Source organism: Delphinus delphis, chromosome 13, assembly GCF_949987515.2.
Source record: "Delphinus delphis chromosome 13, mDelDel1.2, whole genome shotgun sequence".
Lineage (NCBI taxonomy): Eukaryota > Metazoa > Chordata > Mammalia > Artiodactyla > Delphinidae > Delphinus > Delphinus delphis.
The window spans coordinates 32,973,218-32,992,938 of record NC_082695.1 but is presented as its reverse complement, the minus strand read 5'-3'; the positions used below and the strand labels follow the sequence as shown (position 1 = coordinate 32,992,938).

At 42.4% G+C, this 19,721-nt stretch overlaps 1 protein-coding gene across 3 annotated transcripts in view; it reads right to left on the bottom strand.

Moving 5' to 3' along the window:
* Nucleotides 1–19,721, bottom strand: part of AKAIN1 (A-kinase anchor inhibitor 1) — a 79,358-nt gene that overhangs the window by 47,120 nt on the left and 12,517 nt on the right. Inside the window, exon 1 of one of the 3 annotated variants that reach the window (XM_060028712.1) lies at nt 73–103. The exons of the other annotated variants lie outside the window; for them this stretch is intronic. Coding sequence (XP_059884695.1) covers nt 73–88 — 16 coding nt within the window. The 5' untranslated portion in view covers nt 89–103. Of the gene's footprint in view, nt 1–72; nt 104–19,721 lie in introns of those variants that run through there. 3 annotated transcript variants of the gene reach the window in all.

The following is a 19,721-nucleotide window of genomic DNA, read 5'->3' as shown; positions in this document are numbered from 1 at the left end:
CTCTCTATCCTCTCCCGTCTCTTCCCTGCTCCCCTTCCGGACACCTGGTGAAAAAGCAAGGTGCTGGTGTACCTGGAGCGAACACCATGATTTCCTCCAGCCGCTGCGCCCCAAGGTAAGGAGAGACAGGCAGACGGACGGACAGACGGAGGGTGAGCGGCAGACCAGGTCTTGGGGTCCGGTGCAGGTGGGCGCGCGGGGCACGCGCCGGCCGCGGGTCGGGACGGTCAGCACGTCGGACAGCTCCACGGCGCGCGATCCCGGGGCCGCAGGTCCCGCCGCAGCGGCGCGCTCAGCCTCCACAATGCACTGCTCTGCCGGCGGCCACCGCGGCGGCGGGAGGAGCAGAGCTGATGCCTGCTCAGTCCGTTCCTCATTCCCGCGCCAGCTCAGCGTACACTGCTGCTTGGGGAGCAAAACCTTTCTACCGCTTCCACAGAGAAGGACAGACGGAAGAGGAAGAGAGAAAAGGTAATTGCCCGGCTTCCCGGCAGGGGGACAGCTAATTGCTTCTAATTACCTGCTGTCTCACGCCCCCGTGGATATCGGACTGACATTTAGGATGCGTTTGCCCTTTTTTTTTTTTTTAACATATATTAACTCAAAGAGCTTTACTCTAGAGGCGGACTCTTGAGTTCTCCGAGTTGGGCTAGCTCTGAACCGAGGGGTGGGGACTCCAAGTTCATCGGTCCTTGAAGTCCAGGGCCGCTCTCTCGCCCCAAGTCCCAACCTTCTACTAACGTCAGAAAGGAAGCTGGAGGGAAGGACAGGCTGACGATGGAGCGCGTGAGGAAGGCGCCGCTATCAGGCCCCGCTCCCAGGCGACTCTGAAAGCTCCCAAGCTTGGAGGCCCCCAAGGTCATCACATTAGGGACAGCAGGGCTGGCCAGCGCAGAGGAAAGACCTTGGAGGGGCGGGTCTCCTCCACCAACAAACACATACCCTGTGAAAGGTAGGGCCAACAGAGTTCCCTTCAAGTGTGAGAACAGCCCTGAGACCCATCCAGAAATATCAATCCTTCCCTTGCCTTCACCCCACTGAAAACCATGCCCCGGTGTACACCCTGTTCTACTCTAAAGATGCTGGGACGTGCCCCCAGGCTCACTTCATGCTTCAAATACGCTGCTCATTTTAAAGCATTATCTCGTTCCCCCAAGAAATGCTCATGCAGTGTGGACAGCCCACACTAGATATTGCCCAGATAGAAACAAATCCATCAGGGTTACAACCCCTGAGCTAGGGTGACTTAAGAATACTCTAGCCTCAAATCAAATTGTCAGTGGCTTTGGGTTTTAGCCTCTATTTTTGCAGCTGAATGGAGTTTTCCAAGAACGAAGGGTGATCAGGGTCATCTCCAGGGTTTTACAGGGTTTCTTCACTTGCACCTCTCCCTGGAAAATGGAGCTTTTCTGAAAATGCAAGATTTCTTAATAATCTGGTTGGTGGCCACACGTTCTACACTCTTTTGGCAAATATTAAGCATTTTTCAAATAGCCTTATTGGCACTAGTTTTGTTCAAAGGCATCTGATAGACTGCAAATGCAAATCGTTCTACAGCTCTTGAACTACAGTTTGCATGGAGGCATATGGGCAGCCTAAGCATAAAACAATCAGTACTGCTCTTAGCACCTGGCTCAACATGGGCTTGAACAGATGGGGCCTACCTCAGCAGCAACAAGATACAAGTCAGCTGATGGGCAGGATGAAGTGTGTGCATGCCAGGATGCACTCTTCCCACTTCCCTAAGTTACTCCAAAATCCAGGGACCAATGATGCTTCACTCTGTCTTCTTTGCTTTATCACCAACAGAGGTGCAATGCACTATTTGAAAAAATCTTTTCTTTTTTTCCCAAAAGATATAAATTTCCCAATTTATAAATAAGGCAATTGAGGCAGAGTGAATAGTATTCCGAGGTTTCATAAGTTTTCCCTGCAGAATCAGGAGTCAGGATATTCCTGGCCCCCTTACCTGTGACTTTATAGTTCCTCTTTTATTTATTTATTTACTATTTATTTATTTGAATTTTATTTTATTTTTTATACACCAGGTTCTTATTAGTTATCTATTTTATACATGTTAGTGTATACATGTCAATCCCAATCTCCCAATTCATACCACCACCACCACCACCCCCACCACTTTCCCCCCTTGGTGTCCATACGTTTGTTCTCTCCATCTGTCTCTATTTCTGCCTTGCAATCCGGTTCATCTGTACCATTTTTCTAGATTCCACATATATGCGTTAATATATGATATTTGTTTTTCTCTTTCTGACTTACTTCACTCTGCATAACAGTCTCTAGGTCCATCCACGTCTCTACAAATGACCCAATTTCGTTCCTTTTTATGGCTGAGTAATATTCCATTGTATATATGTACCACATCTTTTTTTTTTTTTTTTGCGATATGCGGGCCTCTCACTGTTGTGGCCTCTCCCATTGCGGAGCACAGGCTCCAGACGCGCAGGCTCAGCGGCCATGGCTCACGGGCCCAGCCGCTCCGTGGCATGTGGGATCCTCCCGGACCGGGGCATGAACCCATGTCCCCTGCATCGGCAGGTGGACTCCCAACCACTGCGCCACCAGGGAAGCCCCTGTACCACATCTTCTTTATCCATTCATCTGTCGATGGGCATTCAGGTTGCTTCCATGACCTGGCTATTGTAAATAGTGCTGCAACGAACACCGGGGTGCATGTGTCTTTTTGAATTATGGTTTTCTCTGGGTATATGCCCAGTAGTGGGATTGCTGGGTCGTATGGTAATTCTATTTTTACTTTTTTAAGGAACCTCCATACTGTTCTCCATAGTGGCTGTATCAATTTACATTCCCACCAACAGTGCAAGAGGGTCCCCTTTTCGCCACACCCTCTCCAGCATTTGTTGTTTGTAGATTTTCTGATGATGCCCATTCTAACTGGTGTGAGGTGAAACCTCATTGTAGTTTGCATTTCTACAAATCTACATTTGCATTTCTACTGTAGAAATGCAAATGTAGATTTGCATTTCTCTAATAATTAGTGATGTTGAGCAGCTTTTCATGTGCTTCTTGGCCATTGGTATGTCTTCTTTGGAGAAATGTCGATTTAGGTCTGCTGCCCATTTTTTGACTGGGTTGTTTGTTTTTTTAATATTGAGCAGCAGAGCAGTTTATATATTTTGGAGATTAATCCTTTGTCCATTGATTCCTTTGCAAATATTTTCTCCCATTCCGAGGGTTGAAATAATCTTTAAATGACTGAAAGACCTCTTTCTCTAAATACGCTCAAAAGGGGGCTCTCTTTTACAACCTTAATTTTTTAATGAGTTTATTCTCCCAATGCATAAACAATTACTCATTATTAAGTTCAAGAAAAAGCAATATAGTGTAGGAAAAGAAAAAAAGGCTTGGGAATCAGTCAGATCCCAGTAGAACATTTCCAGTGTTTACCAGCTCTGTGACCTTAGGTAAATTACTTAACTGCATTATCTGCAACAGAAGGATTAAGGTATCTTGAAGGTTTGTTGTGAGGATTAAATGTGATAATGGATTAATAGATTAATTAAGAGAGCACAGCCCCAATTAAACACATTCCAGGAAATTATTGACACCCTGGGAGTAGAGGACACCCTACAGGAATGCCAACTAAATATGTTAGATCAGTACTTCTCCAGCCTGACTGTGCACATGAATCCCCATGGAGATCTTGTTAAAATGCAGATCACGATTCAGCAGGTGGGGCTGGGGCCCGACATTCTGCATTTCTCACAAGCTCCCTTGTGATGTCCACACTGTAGGTGCTGCTGGTCCACAGACTATATTTTGAGTAGCAGGGTGTCGATGTGTCAGCATTTAAAAAGAAAGAAATTACTTCTATCTCCTCCAACGTCAGAGTTCATCTTTCCAAGTGTCATAAATTTATTTATTTATTTTTGGCTGCGTTGGGTCTTTGTTGCCGCATGCGGGCTTTTCTCTAGTTGTGGTGAGCGGGGGCTACTCTTCGTTGCGGTGCGCAGGCGTCTCATCGCAGCAGCTTCTCTTGTTGCGGAGCACAGGTTCTAGGTGCGCGGGCTTCAGTAGTTGTGGCACTCAGGCTCAGTAGTTGTGGCTCACGGGCTCTAGAGTGCAGGCTCAGTAGTTGTGGCACACAGGCTCTAGAGTGCAGGCTCAGTAGTTGTGGCACACGGGCTTAGCTGCTCTGCGGTATGTGGAATCTTCCAGGACCAGGGCTCGAAACCGTGTCCCCTACATTGGCAGGCGGATTCTCAACCACTGTGCCACCAGGGAAGCCCCCAAATGTTAAATATGGAAGGAACCCGGATGGATTCCCACTGATTTCCAAGCTACACAGAGGCCAAGATGGTAGTAGAAAGAAAGAATGCCTGAAGAAGGTCCCAGAGCTCGTTTGATTAGCCTGCTATGGCAACCGGAAATAACATGACCCAGTAAAAACCAATGCAACAGGTTAAGGACAGTTCTCAGCCCCATCCTCAGCTCTTCTCTGTCTTTCTTCCTTCCATCATCTCTTCATTTTCTCTACCCAACACAACACTGCTACCTAGCCAGAGGACAATATACTCCCATTCCGGTGTTTTGTTTTGTTTTTTCGGTCACATGGCTTGTAGGATCTTAGTTGCCTGACCAGGGATCGAACCCGGGCCCTCGGCAGTGAGAGTGTTGAGTCTTAACCACTGGACAGCCAGGGAATTCCCTCTCATTCTAGTTTTTGCTTGTTTATATTTTAGTAAGAACAATTAATTTTATTCCCAATAAAACCAAGGCACTTTAATAAATTTTTAATTTACAGTTACTTCATTAGTAAATTTTATATTCAACAATACTATCTCTAATTTCTACTACTTAGTGGAATTGTTTTGATGGTTTACTTTCAATACCCTAAAAACGATACTAGATTTTTTTTGTATCTTAATGTAAATGATCCATTTAATGATAGAATGCTTTCTAGAAAAATAAAAATTCCCTTCTATTCTACCACAACAGCCAGATTCTTTGATAGGTCATTTATCCAGTCTTAGCCCACAACCTCACTCTGGTTTTTTGTTGTTGCTGTATCAATTTACATTCCCACCATTTTGTTTTCGCTGTGCCACACAGCATGTGGGATCTTAGTTCCTGAACCAGGGACCAAACCCGTGCCCCTGGCAGTGGAAGCGTGGAGCCCTAACCACTGGACCGCCAGGGACGTCCCCTGTCTCTTTTTAAACACCTCCACTCAGGGTGAGTCACTCTCTACTCAAACAATCCATTGCATTTCGAGACAGTCATCTACCAGAGAGGCAGCCCCCAATCACCACCACCATCTATCTCCTCCAGCACCCTCATTCCCAGTTAATGATGGTAACGGTGACGGGAAGCAAGAGGGTAAACAAGTTGGACGAGATGCCCAACTTCCTTGCTCTGGTGCTGAGCCTGTCACACTGGGCACTCCTACCCCTACAGACACTTGAACAAGGTGCTGGATGGACTGAAAGGCACAGGAAAAAGAAAAAAGTCATCTAATAGAACTATTTTACTTGGAGACTTGGGAGACTATTTTATACAAAAATGAACATGGAGGGGCTTCTCTGGTGGCTCAGTGGTTAAGAATCCACCTACCAATGCAGGGGACACAGGTTCGAGCCCTGGTCCGGGAAGATCCCACATGCCGCAGAGCAACTTAGCCTGTGTACCACAACTACAGAGCCTGTGCTCTAGAGCCCGTGTGCCACAACTACTGAAGCCCGCGTGCCTAGAGCCCGTGCTCCGCAACAAGAGAAGCCACTGCAATGAGAAGCCTGCGCACTGCAACGAAGAGTAGCCCCCACTCGACACAACTAAAAAAAGCCCATGTGCAGCAATGAAGACCCAACGCAGCCAAAAATAAATAAATAAATTTATTTTTTTAAAAATGAACATGGATATACTATGAAGTAGTGATTCATGTGACGTACGAACATTAAATTGGAGATGCCAAAGAAATCACCATAGGCAGATTAGGGCGGTAACTCTCAGACTTCCCCAAGTCTCTATCCATCCCCTCTTAACATTTATTTATTCCACTCTGTCTTTAGAGCTTTCACAGATATAAAACTTTGAAAACCCATTCTGAAATATGCCCACTGTTTCCATGATTTGCAGTTCACCTTGGCTCTAGCCATACCCTGATTCTTTCCATCTATATTCATTTTAAATGCATTACTCAATGAACTAAAATGTTAAATAAGTTTTAGCACCTCTGAGGACAGTTGAAATGGACTGAAAAGAAGCATTTTCATTATGAAGCATTAAACCATAATTGTTCCCGAATGTCTTAGTCTGTAGGTTTCAAATGATTACAGAAATGAAGTACTGGACAAGAACTCTTTTCTTCTCCTAAGAGCTGCCAGAAGTCGCTGAATTGGATCTAAGGAGAAGCATAGATGTGAATTAAGCAGAAATTTTTAAAGGAATAAGAGAATGTGGTACAGAGGGGTGGGAAAATAGAAAACCTGAAGGGGGAAGAAGACACTGAAAGAGCAATCATTGTGCTATCCAAACTGTAAAGCCTTAAAGAGAGTGCAGTAAAAATATACAGAGAGAGCAAATGACATAAATTGGGAAAAAAATGAAGATAGAATATGGAATAGAGAAAGGGAGAATAAAAATAATCACTGTACCACATTAAGAAAAGAAATGGGAAATGTTAAAGAATTTTGCAGGCTTACAGAATACAGGACAGTGTCTCTGTAGGTTTGCATTTTATGAAGCAGTTTATAAGTCCTGTGAGATTCTTTAAAAGGGACTATGAAATAGCCGTATTTTCTGAAAGAAAACATCAGCAAAACCTCCCAAAGTACATTAGAACAGTTAAAATTTTGTACAATGTTTATGCAAAATAAATATTTTCCTGAAAAAACAATCTAACATTGAAGATTTTTTTTCTCTACCAAAGAGCTTTGTATCCGTGGTTCATCTCTGTGCAAAAAGTTCTCCCAAATTACCAAATAAAACTTGATTCTACCTGATGACAGGAGAGAGAATCAGTTGGGAACAATATTCAAATTAAAACCAACTTGGTCAGTTTTTAAAGAGAAGCATAAAGCATTCAACTCATCTTCAAAATTGTGAATAGACACTATAAAACTCTACTCAAATTCTGAATGCATAGTTCTGTCTATTTATATATAGGTTCCACGCTAAGTCAATTTCAGAAGGGAATAATCAGTGAGAAAAAAAAACTAGAAATAGAAGAGGTGAAGAGAGAAGTAAAAAGAGATAAGAAGGGAATATGGGAAGGGAAAGAAAAGAGGCAAGAAATAAATGGAGCTTCTCTGGGAAGAGCAAATATAAAGGGAAAAAGATACAAAAGACAGAAAAAGTGGCATATTCAGAGACTCAAAACAGATTTTTTTTTTAAACAAAAGGAGAAAGAAAAAGGGAATGACAAGTTGGGGTGTGTGTGTGTGTGTGTGTGTGTGAAGAGAGCCTCAACTGGGTGCTCTTCTCATATCCTGCTCACTTGGTCTCTATGTTTGGGAATAAATGTAATCATTACCTTTGGAAATACTTATTAATTTTTTAAACAACTGTTCAAAGCTCTTCATCTCTATTCAAAGGCTTAATTCAGAATTAGGAGAGTCACAGTATACTACACAGGGATTTTGGTATCAGAGAAGAATTATTCTTTAGACCACAGTAGCTAAGATCATAACAATGCTGACTCACTGGTTAGTTTTTAACCTGTTTTAAAAATCAGCTTGTAACATAAGAGAGATTCTTTGCAACCACGGAGTAGGCAAAGATTTCTTAGATGAAACACAGAAAGCATGAATCATAAAACAAAATAATTGATAAATGGGACTTCACTGAAATTAAAATTTTCTGCTATCTGAAAAACACTGCTAGGGAAATAAAAATGCAAAGTACAGACTAGGAGAAAATATTCACAATATATATATCGATAACTCTTGCAACTCAATAAGACAACCACCCAGATAAAACTTGCCAAAATGTTTAAACTAACACTTCACCAGAAGAATATATTACTAATTGCCTATAAGCACATGAAGACTTGTCAGCATCATTAGTTATCAGAGAAATGTACATTTAAACCACAGTGAGACATCATTACATACCCAGTAGAATGGGGAAAAGTAAAAGGACTGACAATGCCAAGTGTTGATGAGATATAGTGTGATAATATAGGGAGCAACTAGAACTCTGGTGGGAATGTAAAATGTCAACAACCACCCTGGAGAACAGCTTGACAGTTTCTTGTAACATTAACTTCATACTTAGCCTAAGACCCATGCATTCTACTCCTAGGTGGTTACCCAAGAGAAATGAAAACTGTATCCATACACAGACTTATGCAGAACATTGACAACAGCTTTATGCATTACAGCCAGAAACTAAAACAACCTCAAAGTTGATCAACATTGTATGGCTACACAAATTGTGGCAGAGGCCACAACACGGATAAATTTCAACAATGTACGGAGCAAAAGAAACCAGATGCAACAGAGTACATACTGTACGATTCCATTTACATGAAATTCCAGAAAAAGCAGAAGAAGCTATGGTGACAGAAAGCAGATCAGTGATTGTCTGGGGCTTGGGGACACAGGGAGGTGGATCCGGACTGACTGAAAAGGGACACAAAGGAACTTTTGGGGATGATGGAAATGTTCTATATCTTTACTGTTCGTGGTGGTTACGTGGGTATCTACATGTGTCAAAACTCATTGAACTATATATACTTATAATGGGTGCATTTTACTTCACGTAAATTGCACTACTATAAGTTGATCTAAAAGTGAGTTTGTAATAATTTAATGTTTCTAGTAAATAGAAATATAGGTGAGAATATCCTAAAAATGGAATATTTCAAGAGCCAGATTTAACTATAAAGTACTTTAACTCAATTTTTCCTCATTCTTTAATGCTTTAAATCTAAAATAATTTCACGTTTTCTATTCAACACTTTTGAATCATTGTATTTAGCCACTATGAATGACTGAAGAATGAATAAGTAGATATAAAATGTTAGAATTTATTTGAAGAATAAGCATTACTCTTTTCTTCATTCATTCACCAAGTATTTATTGATCAGTACTAAGAAGAGTATTAGACACTAAAGATTCAGAGGCATAAGACCCAGTAGCTTTGAGTCCAATAGAAAAAAAGAGATAAGAAAAAGAAGCAGGGGAGAGGAAGAGGGAGAGAATAACACTAAGACCCAGCTGAGGTCTGCAAACACTTATCTAGAGACGTGTCAGGTGCTATGGTCACATGAAGTCAGGTACAGGTATGTTAAAATATCTAAAGTAGGCCCAAGAAGGGGTCACTCATGCTAAGCCCCAGTCAACAAACCAAAACTTAGCTAGTTTCTAAGCTGGGATCTCCCATAAAAGGAAGGCCTAGGTCCACCAATCAGCACTTCCCTGCTCAACACGAGTATCCAGACCAGCTCCAAGACATCCCTTTGCTCCATGAAGGGGGTAACCCTGCGTTGATCAATCAGCAAATGCCCAGTATAACTTCCTTGCCCCTGATCGCTTTGGTCTATAAAAATCTCTCACCTAGAGCAGCTCTTCAGAGCTCCTTTCTCTTAGCACTTCTGAACCTGGATGCTGCCCAACTCATGATCTTTTCAAAATATATGATTGTTGGATTTTTCCTTTAACAGCTGAGAATGCACGTAACCAATGGGATCCAAGTGGTAAAGAAATCAAGGGAAAGAAATTAAGTAAGCCACAGGGAACTCTGTAAGGAGGAGGAAAATAAGAGGTGGCTCTGGATTAGAAGTTGTGAGGTTGAAATGCTAGCTCCACAAGAGCAAAGTAAGAAAGCTGCCAGGACTGAACGCAGGATTTCTGGGTTTAAGGTGGAGTCCTGGAGGACAGCAAGGTCTTGAGAGCACCCGTCAGCGACTGCAGAACAATCCCAGGGAGGGAGTGAAAGAACCCTGAGACTGAAGTGAGGGGCTGTGGAGGTCATCCTGGAAGGTGGGGGGGCAAGGAGGAGAGGATAATGAACCACACAGCTTGGCTCCTGTCAGTGGCAGTGGGCAGGGGAGTGGATGCTTAGTACTGAGAAGCTGCCAGATAAATCTAAGGAAAAAGTAGTTAAAAGGTCCTTGAATAAGCTAATAATGCTTAAGTAGCATGATAACATTTGGAAATTGACATTGATAATTTTCACAGTAATTGATTTTTACACCGCTTTACATAACAACAGTAGACATTAGGCTGGATCTTACAGCTTTAGAGAGAGACGGACCTGAGTTCAGAAAATAAGCAATCAAATTCCTGGCATTTGAATTTTAAAATAAGTGCTTGAAATGCAAAGCAGAGGCTAAAGTCTTGAAAGGCTAAAGGCTTTCAATCAATTGGCAGAGCAGAGCGGAAAGCTCTTCTGAGCACCAGCCTCAAGGTTAAATTTGTAACATAAAAGAGCTGGCGCGAAAAGGGGGAAAAGCATAGCCAGTTCTACATTTGTTTTATTCTGTTTGAAAATTCATTCAAACCCCAAAGGAAATATCTTGCATTTGTTTTATTTTGCTTGAAAACTCCTTTTGGGCTTGGAGGCAAGTGGTTTTTTTTGTTTTTTTTGGTTTTTTTCACAAGGACAGATAAGAAACTAGATTTAGCAGGGCCTCCAAAAAAGGGACTGTGTCTCAGGCTGCCTCCCAAGCCTGGTCAGTCCATGGAGAGGTGGGGCCTCAGAGGGGAAATGACTGAGAGCCCAGATGAATTTGGAGAAATCCCAAGACCTTCATCTGACTTCTATGGGTATGTAGCTCAGAAAGACCTCTAGCTTCTTGAAAATTTCCAGGCTGAGGCTAGAGGGATAAAATACCAACAGCGAAGCGAGCTGTCTGGGCAGATGAGCTGGAGGGCCATCTCCTATGCCCTTCCCAGCGCTAGAGAACGCTCACATATGTAGAAGGGCTTAGACATATAGGGACAGGCCTCAGAACCCACCTCAGGATGGGTCTGGAGGTCAGAATAAGGAAGGCTCCAGAGGGACCAGAGGCCACGGAGACACGTGGGCACCTACGATGATGGATCAGGGATCAAGTCCCACAAGCAGAGGACTGACGAGGCTGCGTCTCAGCAACTGCCAAGGCACGGCTGGTGCCTGCAAACTGGATACCCCACGCCCGGCCCTTGAGTCTAGACACAGCCTCGGGAAAGGTCCAAAGGAGAAATCCTATATTAGCTATTTAAAAGCCAGAACCTTACTCAGAGGTTTCTGAAATGACTGAGTAATCAATCATTTTGACCGAGTCTGCCTAGAAGTAACTGGATTAAGTTTTCTGCCATCAGACAAAGTGATAAAAAGACTGGCTCTTAGTTAGAAAAAATCTTTTGTCCCCACCTGAGAGTGTGGGCTGTGACTCTCTACCAGCCTCACTAAATGCTTCTTTGAGCGCTTGTTTAGGACACTCACACAGCGGTTCTGGCTGCCTGAGATGCTCTTCCTTTCATCCCACACAGCTGTCTCTTTCTCATCCAAGTCTGAGTTTAAATATTACTCAGAGAGATTTTTCCTGTCTAATCTTAGCATGTCTAACCGCCAACTACTACACACACACGCACACGCACAAATGTACACACATTTGTTCTATATCAGGATCCTAGATTCATTTCCCTTATCTCCCTTTCCTCAATTTAGTATTTCATAGTTATTTTATTACCTGGTTAGTGCTACACTGGTATCACCATAAGGGCAGAGCCTGTGCCTGTTTAATTATCACAATGGTCACAGTGCCTAGCATGGTTTTAGCTCTACAGCAGCCATTTGAGAAACACATGTCGAATGACTATACCAACCTCTCTGCTAAATTCTTTGCCTGAATTTGTCTCATTTAATCCTGAGATAGATGCCGTTATTGCTCTCGTTCTAAAGGCGCAGCAAATGAGGCACAGAGAGGTTAAGTGGTTTTGCAAAGGTCACACAGCCAGTAAATGGTAGAGCTAGAATTTAAACTCAAGTAAGAAGGATAAAAAAAGCTAAGTGTGACTGACTGCACAGCATAGCATTTTCTCTTTTCACAAACACAGAAGGTAATGGCCTGGGCCTCGCCGTCCCTGTGGCACTAGGAGGACAATGACCAGTGGACCCTCCCAAAGGCCAGTACACTGGAATGTGGGCCAAAATCAGTTTCTACTTCTTGGATGGGGGGATTTTTCAGTCCAAGGATGTAGTTTGTTGATGACAGTGTAGAGGTTCCCGATGGCACCTGGGGTCTACGTGGGGACAGACTACACAGATGAGGATGAGACAGAGCTCCATAGGATTCAGGGATATTTGGGTACAGCTTAAAAAACAAACCATTGGATACTTTTTTTTGTTTTTAATTGCCGAACTGCAGCAGCCCTCCATACCCCAATCCCAAAGCTCAGACCTTTCTTGAATGAGGTGGCAGGTGGGCTGAGGTCTTAGACTCACAGTCCATTCAGAACTTTAGGCATCCCCTCCCTCCCATACGAGTACTCTCCTGTGCTCTCACTCTCTCAACCGGAGGCAGCATCTTCCATCTACTCTAGAAGTCGGTGAGTGATTCTTAACTTGCCTGACTTTACTTTCTAAATATTTCTTAGATTTACCAGGTACCTTCCATTCCTATCACCCCTGCCCTAATCAAACCCTCATTCTCTCTCACGTGGACTACTGCCGTAGCATCGTAACTGGTCTCCTGTTTTCACATCCATCTGCTTATTTACATTCACCGGCTTTCTAGGCTTCTCTTTCACAACCACTCACCTCCATTTTCACAATAGGAAAGCAGTCAGTGTGTCCATAAATGGGTGTGGCTGTGTCAGTAAAACTTTATAAAAACAGGTCGTAGGACAGATTAACCCGATTTACCACACACTTACCAGAATTATCTATAGAGAATGCAACACCAACCACATACTATGTCACTCCTCTCCAAAGGGAAAAATAAAACTTTAGATAACGCACGCTCTCTGTAAAAGATCCATGCTTCTGAAGGTGGCCTGCAGGTGGCATCTGGCCTCGGCCTGCTGTCTGCCTTTTTATCTCACTACTCCCTGCCGTGCCGTCCCACTCCTGCGACACAGAACTGTGTCTGGTTCCCCGCACACAGCTCTTGTTCCCTGACGTTCCTAGTCTGACATCTTTATCCATGTGCTTCCTCCTGCCCAGAATGACCTACTCACCTTTCCTCTTCACTTGGCTAATTCCTACTTATTCCTACAGAGAAGACGCAGGCCTCCTTCTGGAAGCATTCCGCTGTCCACAAAGGATTTGCTGCCGTCCCCTGCTTCCCAAGAATCCCTGTTCATCTCTATCATTGTTAGTACAGCCCTGGGTTATCATTATCTGCCTGTCTCCCCCATGAACTATGAGTTCCTCAACAGAAGTTTTCCTGTGTCTTATCCGCCTTTCAATCCAATGCCCAGCGTTTTCTTAGCACATAGTAGAGACCATACACACTTTAAGATATTTATTAAATGCATGCATGTTTGAATGAATGCAATGAACTAGTCTGATTTTAAAAAGAGACTGTATAAATGAACACTATCATTGTGCCACACACATCTTTTGTTTTATATATACATGTACACACACACATATATATAATACCTCGGGTCTGAATCCCATCTCCATGACAAGATTATCAGTTCCAGAAAGTCTGTATGGGCTTCTTTCATGCCCCTCAGAGGCTGTGGTTCTGGGCCCACTCTGGGCATCATGGAAACACTTTTTCACTTTTAAATTAATATAATTTATTCCAAAGATCAGGTTTTAATATGAGCATTTACATGCCAAGCCAAACAGGAAATTACTGTTACTTTCTAAAATACTTTTTCGAAATAAATTTATATCTCATCCACTTTCTGTGTGAGATTTTGTGCTTAAGAAAAGCAACATCTTTTGTTTATCCTGTCTTTAGGATTAACATCCTTATTTCTATTTTTGGATGAACATTTGTTGATCATTTTATCATATGACAAGAATATATATTGAAAATACAATTTGAGATCTTATGACGAACTAGAAAAAAGCCATGTAGAATAGAAGAAAGGAAAGTTAGGAGTCAGACAGATGTGCTTTTGCAAATCTAGTCATGAGAATCTAAGCATATTTTCTAAATGCTAAAACAGAAAAATTAATAGACAGCACATTGGGTTTGGAAGGAAGCTGAGTGATGTAACAAATGACAAAATACAATCTTGCCCAATGAACAGCAACTAGAGGCGGCAACTAGAGAAGCAGCAGGAGCCGTAACAGAGGTAGCAGTTTTTGTTATTAAATATCAACTTTTATGACCTGGCTTAAGTCCAAAAATCTACGTAGTATTTTCCTCTGCACAAAGCTACTTCTTAGAGAAATGAGTTGAAAATAAGTGAGTGTGAAATCCCTTTAAAATGGTATGGGAAAATAATGTTTAAGATTATTCATTAAGCTGTACACCTGAAACACTGTAAATCAACTATACGTCAATTTAGAAATTTTTTAAAAGATTATTCGCTAAATATTCATCTGATACGTCTTTGCTTAACACGTATGAAATGCAAAGCAGAAGGTTAATCACTGTGGAAGGTATAAAAATAACATAGGATCCCTGCCCTCAAGAAGCTTCTGTTCCTAGGGACATCCCTGGTGGTCCAGTGGTTAACACTTCGTGCTTCAGATGCAGGGGGCACAGGTTCAAACCCTGGTCGGGCACTAAGATCTCACATGCCACTCGGCGCAGCCAAAAAAGAAAATAAAAGAATAGGAAGTTTCCGTTCTAATAAAGGAAAGACACACATATAAACCATGATATTGCAAGCCAGAATAGGATAAAATGCCAAGTAACAGTGTAAAGAAAGACCAAAGAATTCAAACGATGGACAGATTACTTCCAACTTTACAGAAATGAGTTTTATTTTTTTTCTTGAAATGAGTTTTATGTAAGTTAAAATTAGAGAATCACAGGCAAAAAAAATGTGTAAAGGTAAACCTTAATGGACAAATACCCAGACATATGAGCCTCTGTCCATGGAAAAGCACTCATTTCACGCTGGTCCTGAGATTTGAGATTTTAAATGAACGGCCACTCCAACACTTAGGGAAAATCGACACACTGCCAATAATTTCACATACATGTACTTTTGAACAATGTAACGTTATTACCCACCTAATCTGTATGTTCCCTGCACACATGCATATACATACAATGTGTGTATTATATTATGAAAACTACCCTGGGACTTGCCTGGTGGTGCAGTGGTTAAGAATCCGCCTGCCAATGCAGGAGACATGGGTTCAAATCCTGGTCCGGGAAGATCCCACATGCCGCGGAGCAACTAAGCCTGCACGCCACAACTACTGAGCCTGCGCTCTAGAGCCCGTAAGCCACAACTGCTGAGCCCGCGAGCACAACTACTGAAGCCCGCGTGCCTAGAGCCCATGCTCCGCAACAAGAGGAGCCACCCCAATGAGAAGCCGCGCACAACAAAGAGTAGCCCCCACTTGCCACAACTAGAGAAAGCCCGTGCACAGCAATGAAGACACAATGCAGAGAGATTGGTTCAAGATGGTGGAGTAGAAGGACGTGCTCTCTCTCCCTCTTGCAACAACACCAGAATCACAACTGCTGAACAATCATCGAGAGGAAGACACTGGAACTCACCAAAAGAGATACCCCACATCCAAAGACAAAGGAGAAGCCACAATGAGACGGTAGGAGGGGCACAGTCAAAATAAAATCAAATCCCAAACTGCTGGGTGGGTGACTCACAAACTGAAGAACACTTATACCACAGAAGTCCACCCACTGGAGTGAAGGTTTTGAGCCCCACATCAGGCTTCCCAAGCTGGGGGTCCAGCAACGGGAGGAGGAATTCCTAGAGAATCAGACTTTGAAGGCTAGCGGGATTTGATTGCAGGACTTCGACAGGAGTGGGGGAAACAGAGACTCCACTCTTGGAGGGCACACACAAAGTAGTGTGTGCATCGGGACCCAGGGGAAGGAGCAGTGACCCCCACAGGAGACTGAACCAGACCTACCTGCTAGCATTGGAGGGTCTCCTGCAGAGGCAGGGGGTGGCTGTGTCTCACTGTGAGGACAAGGACACTGGCAGCAGAAGTTCTGGGATGTACTCCTTGGCGTGAGCCCTCCCAGAGTCTGCCATTAGCCCCACCAAAGAGCCCAGGTAGGATCCAGTGTTGGGTTGCCTCAGGCCAACCAACCAACAGGGAGGGAACCCAGCCCCACCCATCAGCAGACAAGTGGATTAAAGTTTTACTGAGCTCTGCCCATCAGAGCAACAGCCAGCTCTACCCACCACCAGTCCCCGCCATCAGGAAACTTCCACAAGCCTCTTAGATAGCCTCATCCAGAGGGCAGACAGCAGAAGCAAGAACTACAGTCCTGTAGCCTGTGGAACAAAAAACACATTCACAGAAAGATAGACAAGTTGAAAAGGGAGAGGGCTATGTACCAGATGAAGGAACAAGATAAAACCCCAGAAAAACAACTAAATGAAGTGGAGACAGGCAACCTTCCAGAAAAAGAATTCGGAATAATGATAGTGAAGATGATCCAGGACTTCGGAAAAAGAATGGAGGCAAAGATCGGGAAGATGCAAGAAATGTTTAACAAAGATCCAGAAGAATTAAAGAACAAACAAACAGATAAACAACACAATAACTGAAATGAAAACTACACTAGAAGGAATCAATAGCAGAATAACTGAGGCAGAAGAACAGATAAGTGACCTGGAAGACACAATGGTGGAATTCACTGCTGCGGAACAGAACAAAGAAAAAAGAATGAAAAGAAATTAAGACAGCCTAAGAGACCTCTGGGACAACATTAAACACAACAACATTCGCATTATAGGGGTCCCAGAAGGACAAGAGAGAAAGGACCCAAGAAAATATTTGAAGAGATTATAGTCGAAAACTTCCCTAACATGGGAAAGGAAATAGCCACCCAAGTCCAGAAAGTGCATAGAGCCCCATACAGGATAAACCCAAGGAGAAACATGCCGAGACACATAGTAATCAAATTGGCAAAAAATGAAGACAAAGAAAAATTATTGAAAACAGCAAGGGAAAAACGACAAATAACATACAAGGGAACTCCCATAAGGTTAACAACTGATTTCTCAGCAGAAACTCTACAAGCCAGAAGGGAGTGGCATGATATACTTAAAGTGATGAAAGGGAAGAAACTACAACCAAGATTACTCTACCTGGCAAGGATCTCATTCAGATTCAATGCAGAAATCAAAAGCTTTCAGACAAGCAAAAGCTAAGAGAATTCAGCATCACCAAACCACCTCTACAACAAACGCTAAAGGAACTTCTCTAAGTGGGAAACACAAGAGAAGAAAAGGACCTACAAAAACAAAAACAAAACAATTAAGAAAATGGTAACAGAAACATACATATCGGTAATTACCTTAAACGTGAATTGATTAAATGCTCCAACCAAAAGACACAGGCTTGCTGAATGGATACAAAAACAAGACCCATATATATGCTGTCTGCAAGAGACCCACTTCAGACCTAGGGACACATTCAGACTGAAAGTGAGGGGATGGAAAAAGATATTCCATGCAAATGGAAATCAAACGAAAGCTGGAGTGGCAATACTCATATCAGACAAAATAGACTTTAAAATAAAGAATGTTACAAAAGACAAGGAAGGACGCTACATAATGATCAAGGGATCAATCCAAGAAGAAGATATAACAATTATAAATATATATGCACCCAACATAGGAGCACCGCAATACATAAAGCAACTGCTAACAGGTATAAAAGAGGAAATCAACAGTAACACAATAATAGGGGGGAACTTTAACACCTCACTTACACCAATGGACAGATCATCCAAACAGAAAATTAACAAGCAACCACAAGCTTTAAATGACACAACAGACCAGATACATTTAATTGATATTTATAGGACATTCCATCCAAAAACATCAGATTACACTTTCTTCTCAAGTGCGCACGGAACATTCTCCAGGATAGATCACATCTTGGGTCACAAATCAAGCCTCAGTAAATTTAAGAAAATTGAAATCACATCAAGCATCTTTTCTGACCATAATGCTATGAGATCAGAAATCAATTACAGGGGAAAAAAATGTAAAAAACACAAACACATGGAGGCTAAACAATACATTACTAAATAACCAAGAGATCACTGAAGAAATCAAAGAGGAAATCAAAAAATACCTAGAGACAAATGACAATGACAACACGACAATCCAAAACCTATGGGATGCAGCAAAAGCAGTTCTAAGAGGGAAGTTTATAGCTATACAAGCCTACCTCAAGAAACAAGAAAAATCTCAAATAAACAATCTAACCTTAACCTGAAGGAACTAGAGAAAGAAGAACAAACAAAACCCAAAGTTAGCAAAAGGAAAGAAATCATAAAGATCAGAGCAGAAATAAATGAAACAGAAACGAAGAAGACAATAGCAAAGATCAATAAAACTAAAAGCTGGTTCTTTGAGAAGATAAAATTGATAAACCATTAGCCAGACTCAACAAGAAAAAGAGGGAGAGGACTCAAATCAACAAAACTAGAAATGAGAAAGGAGAAGTTACAACAGACACCGCAGAAATACAAAGCATCCTAAGAGACTACTACAAGCAACGCTATGCCAATAAAATGGACAACCTGAAAGAAGTGGACAAATTCTTAGAAAGGTATAACCTTCCAAGACTGAACCAGGAAAAAATAGAAAATGTTAACAGACCAATCACAAGTAATGAAATTGAAACTGTGATTAAAAATCTTCCAACAGGGCTTCCCTGGTGTCGCAGTGGTTGAGAGTCCACCTGCCGATGCAGGGGACGTGGGTTCGTGCCCCGGTCCGGGAAGATCCCACATGCCGCGGAGCGGCCGGGCCCGTGAGCCATGGCCGCTGAGCCTGCACGTCCGGAGCCTGTGCTCCGCAACCGGAGAGGCCACAACAGTGAGAGGCCCGCGTACAGCAAAAAAAAAAAAAAAAAAAAAAATCTTCCAACAAACAGAAGTCCAGGACAAAATGGTTTCACAGGTGAATTCTATCAAACGTTTAGAGAAGAGCTAACGCCCATCCTTCTCAAACTCTTCCAAAAAATTGCAGAGGAAGGAACACTCCCAAACTCATTCTATGAGGCTACCATCACCCTGATACCAAAACCAGACAAAGATACTACAAAAAAAGAAAATTACAGACCAATATTACTGATGAATATAGATGCAAAAATCCTCAACAAAATACTAGGAAACAGAATCCAACAACACATTAAAGGGATAATACACCATGATCAAGTGGGATTTATCCCAGGGATGCAAGGATTCTTCAGTATACGCAAATCATTCAATGTGATACACCATATTAACAAATTGAAGAAGAAAAACCATATGATCATCTCAATAAATGTAGAAAAAGCTTGTGTCAAAATTCAACACCCATTTATGATAAAAACACTCCAGAAAGTGGGCATACAGGGAGCCTACCTCAACATAATAAAGGCCATATACGACAAACCCACAGCAAACATCATTCTCAATGGTGAAAAACTGAAAGTATTTCCTCTAAGATCAGGAACAAGACAAGGATGTCCACTCTCGCCACTATTATTCAACATAGTTTTGGAAGTCGTAGCCACGGCAGTCAGAGAAGAAAAAGAAATATAAATTGGAAAAGAAGAAGGAAAACTGTCACTGTTTGCAGATGATATGATACTATACATAGAGAATCATAAAGATGCCACCAGAAAACTACTAG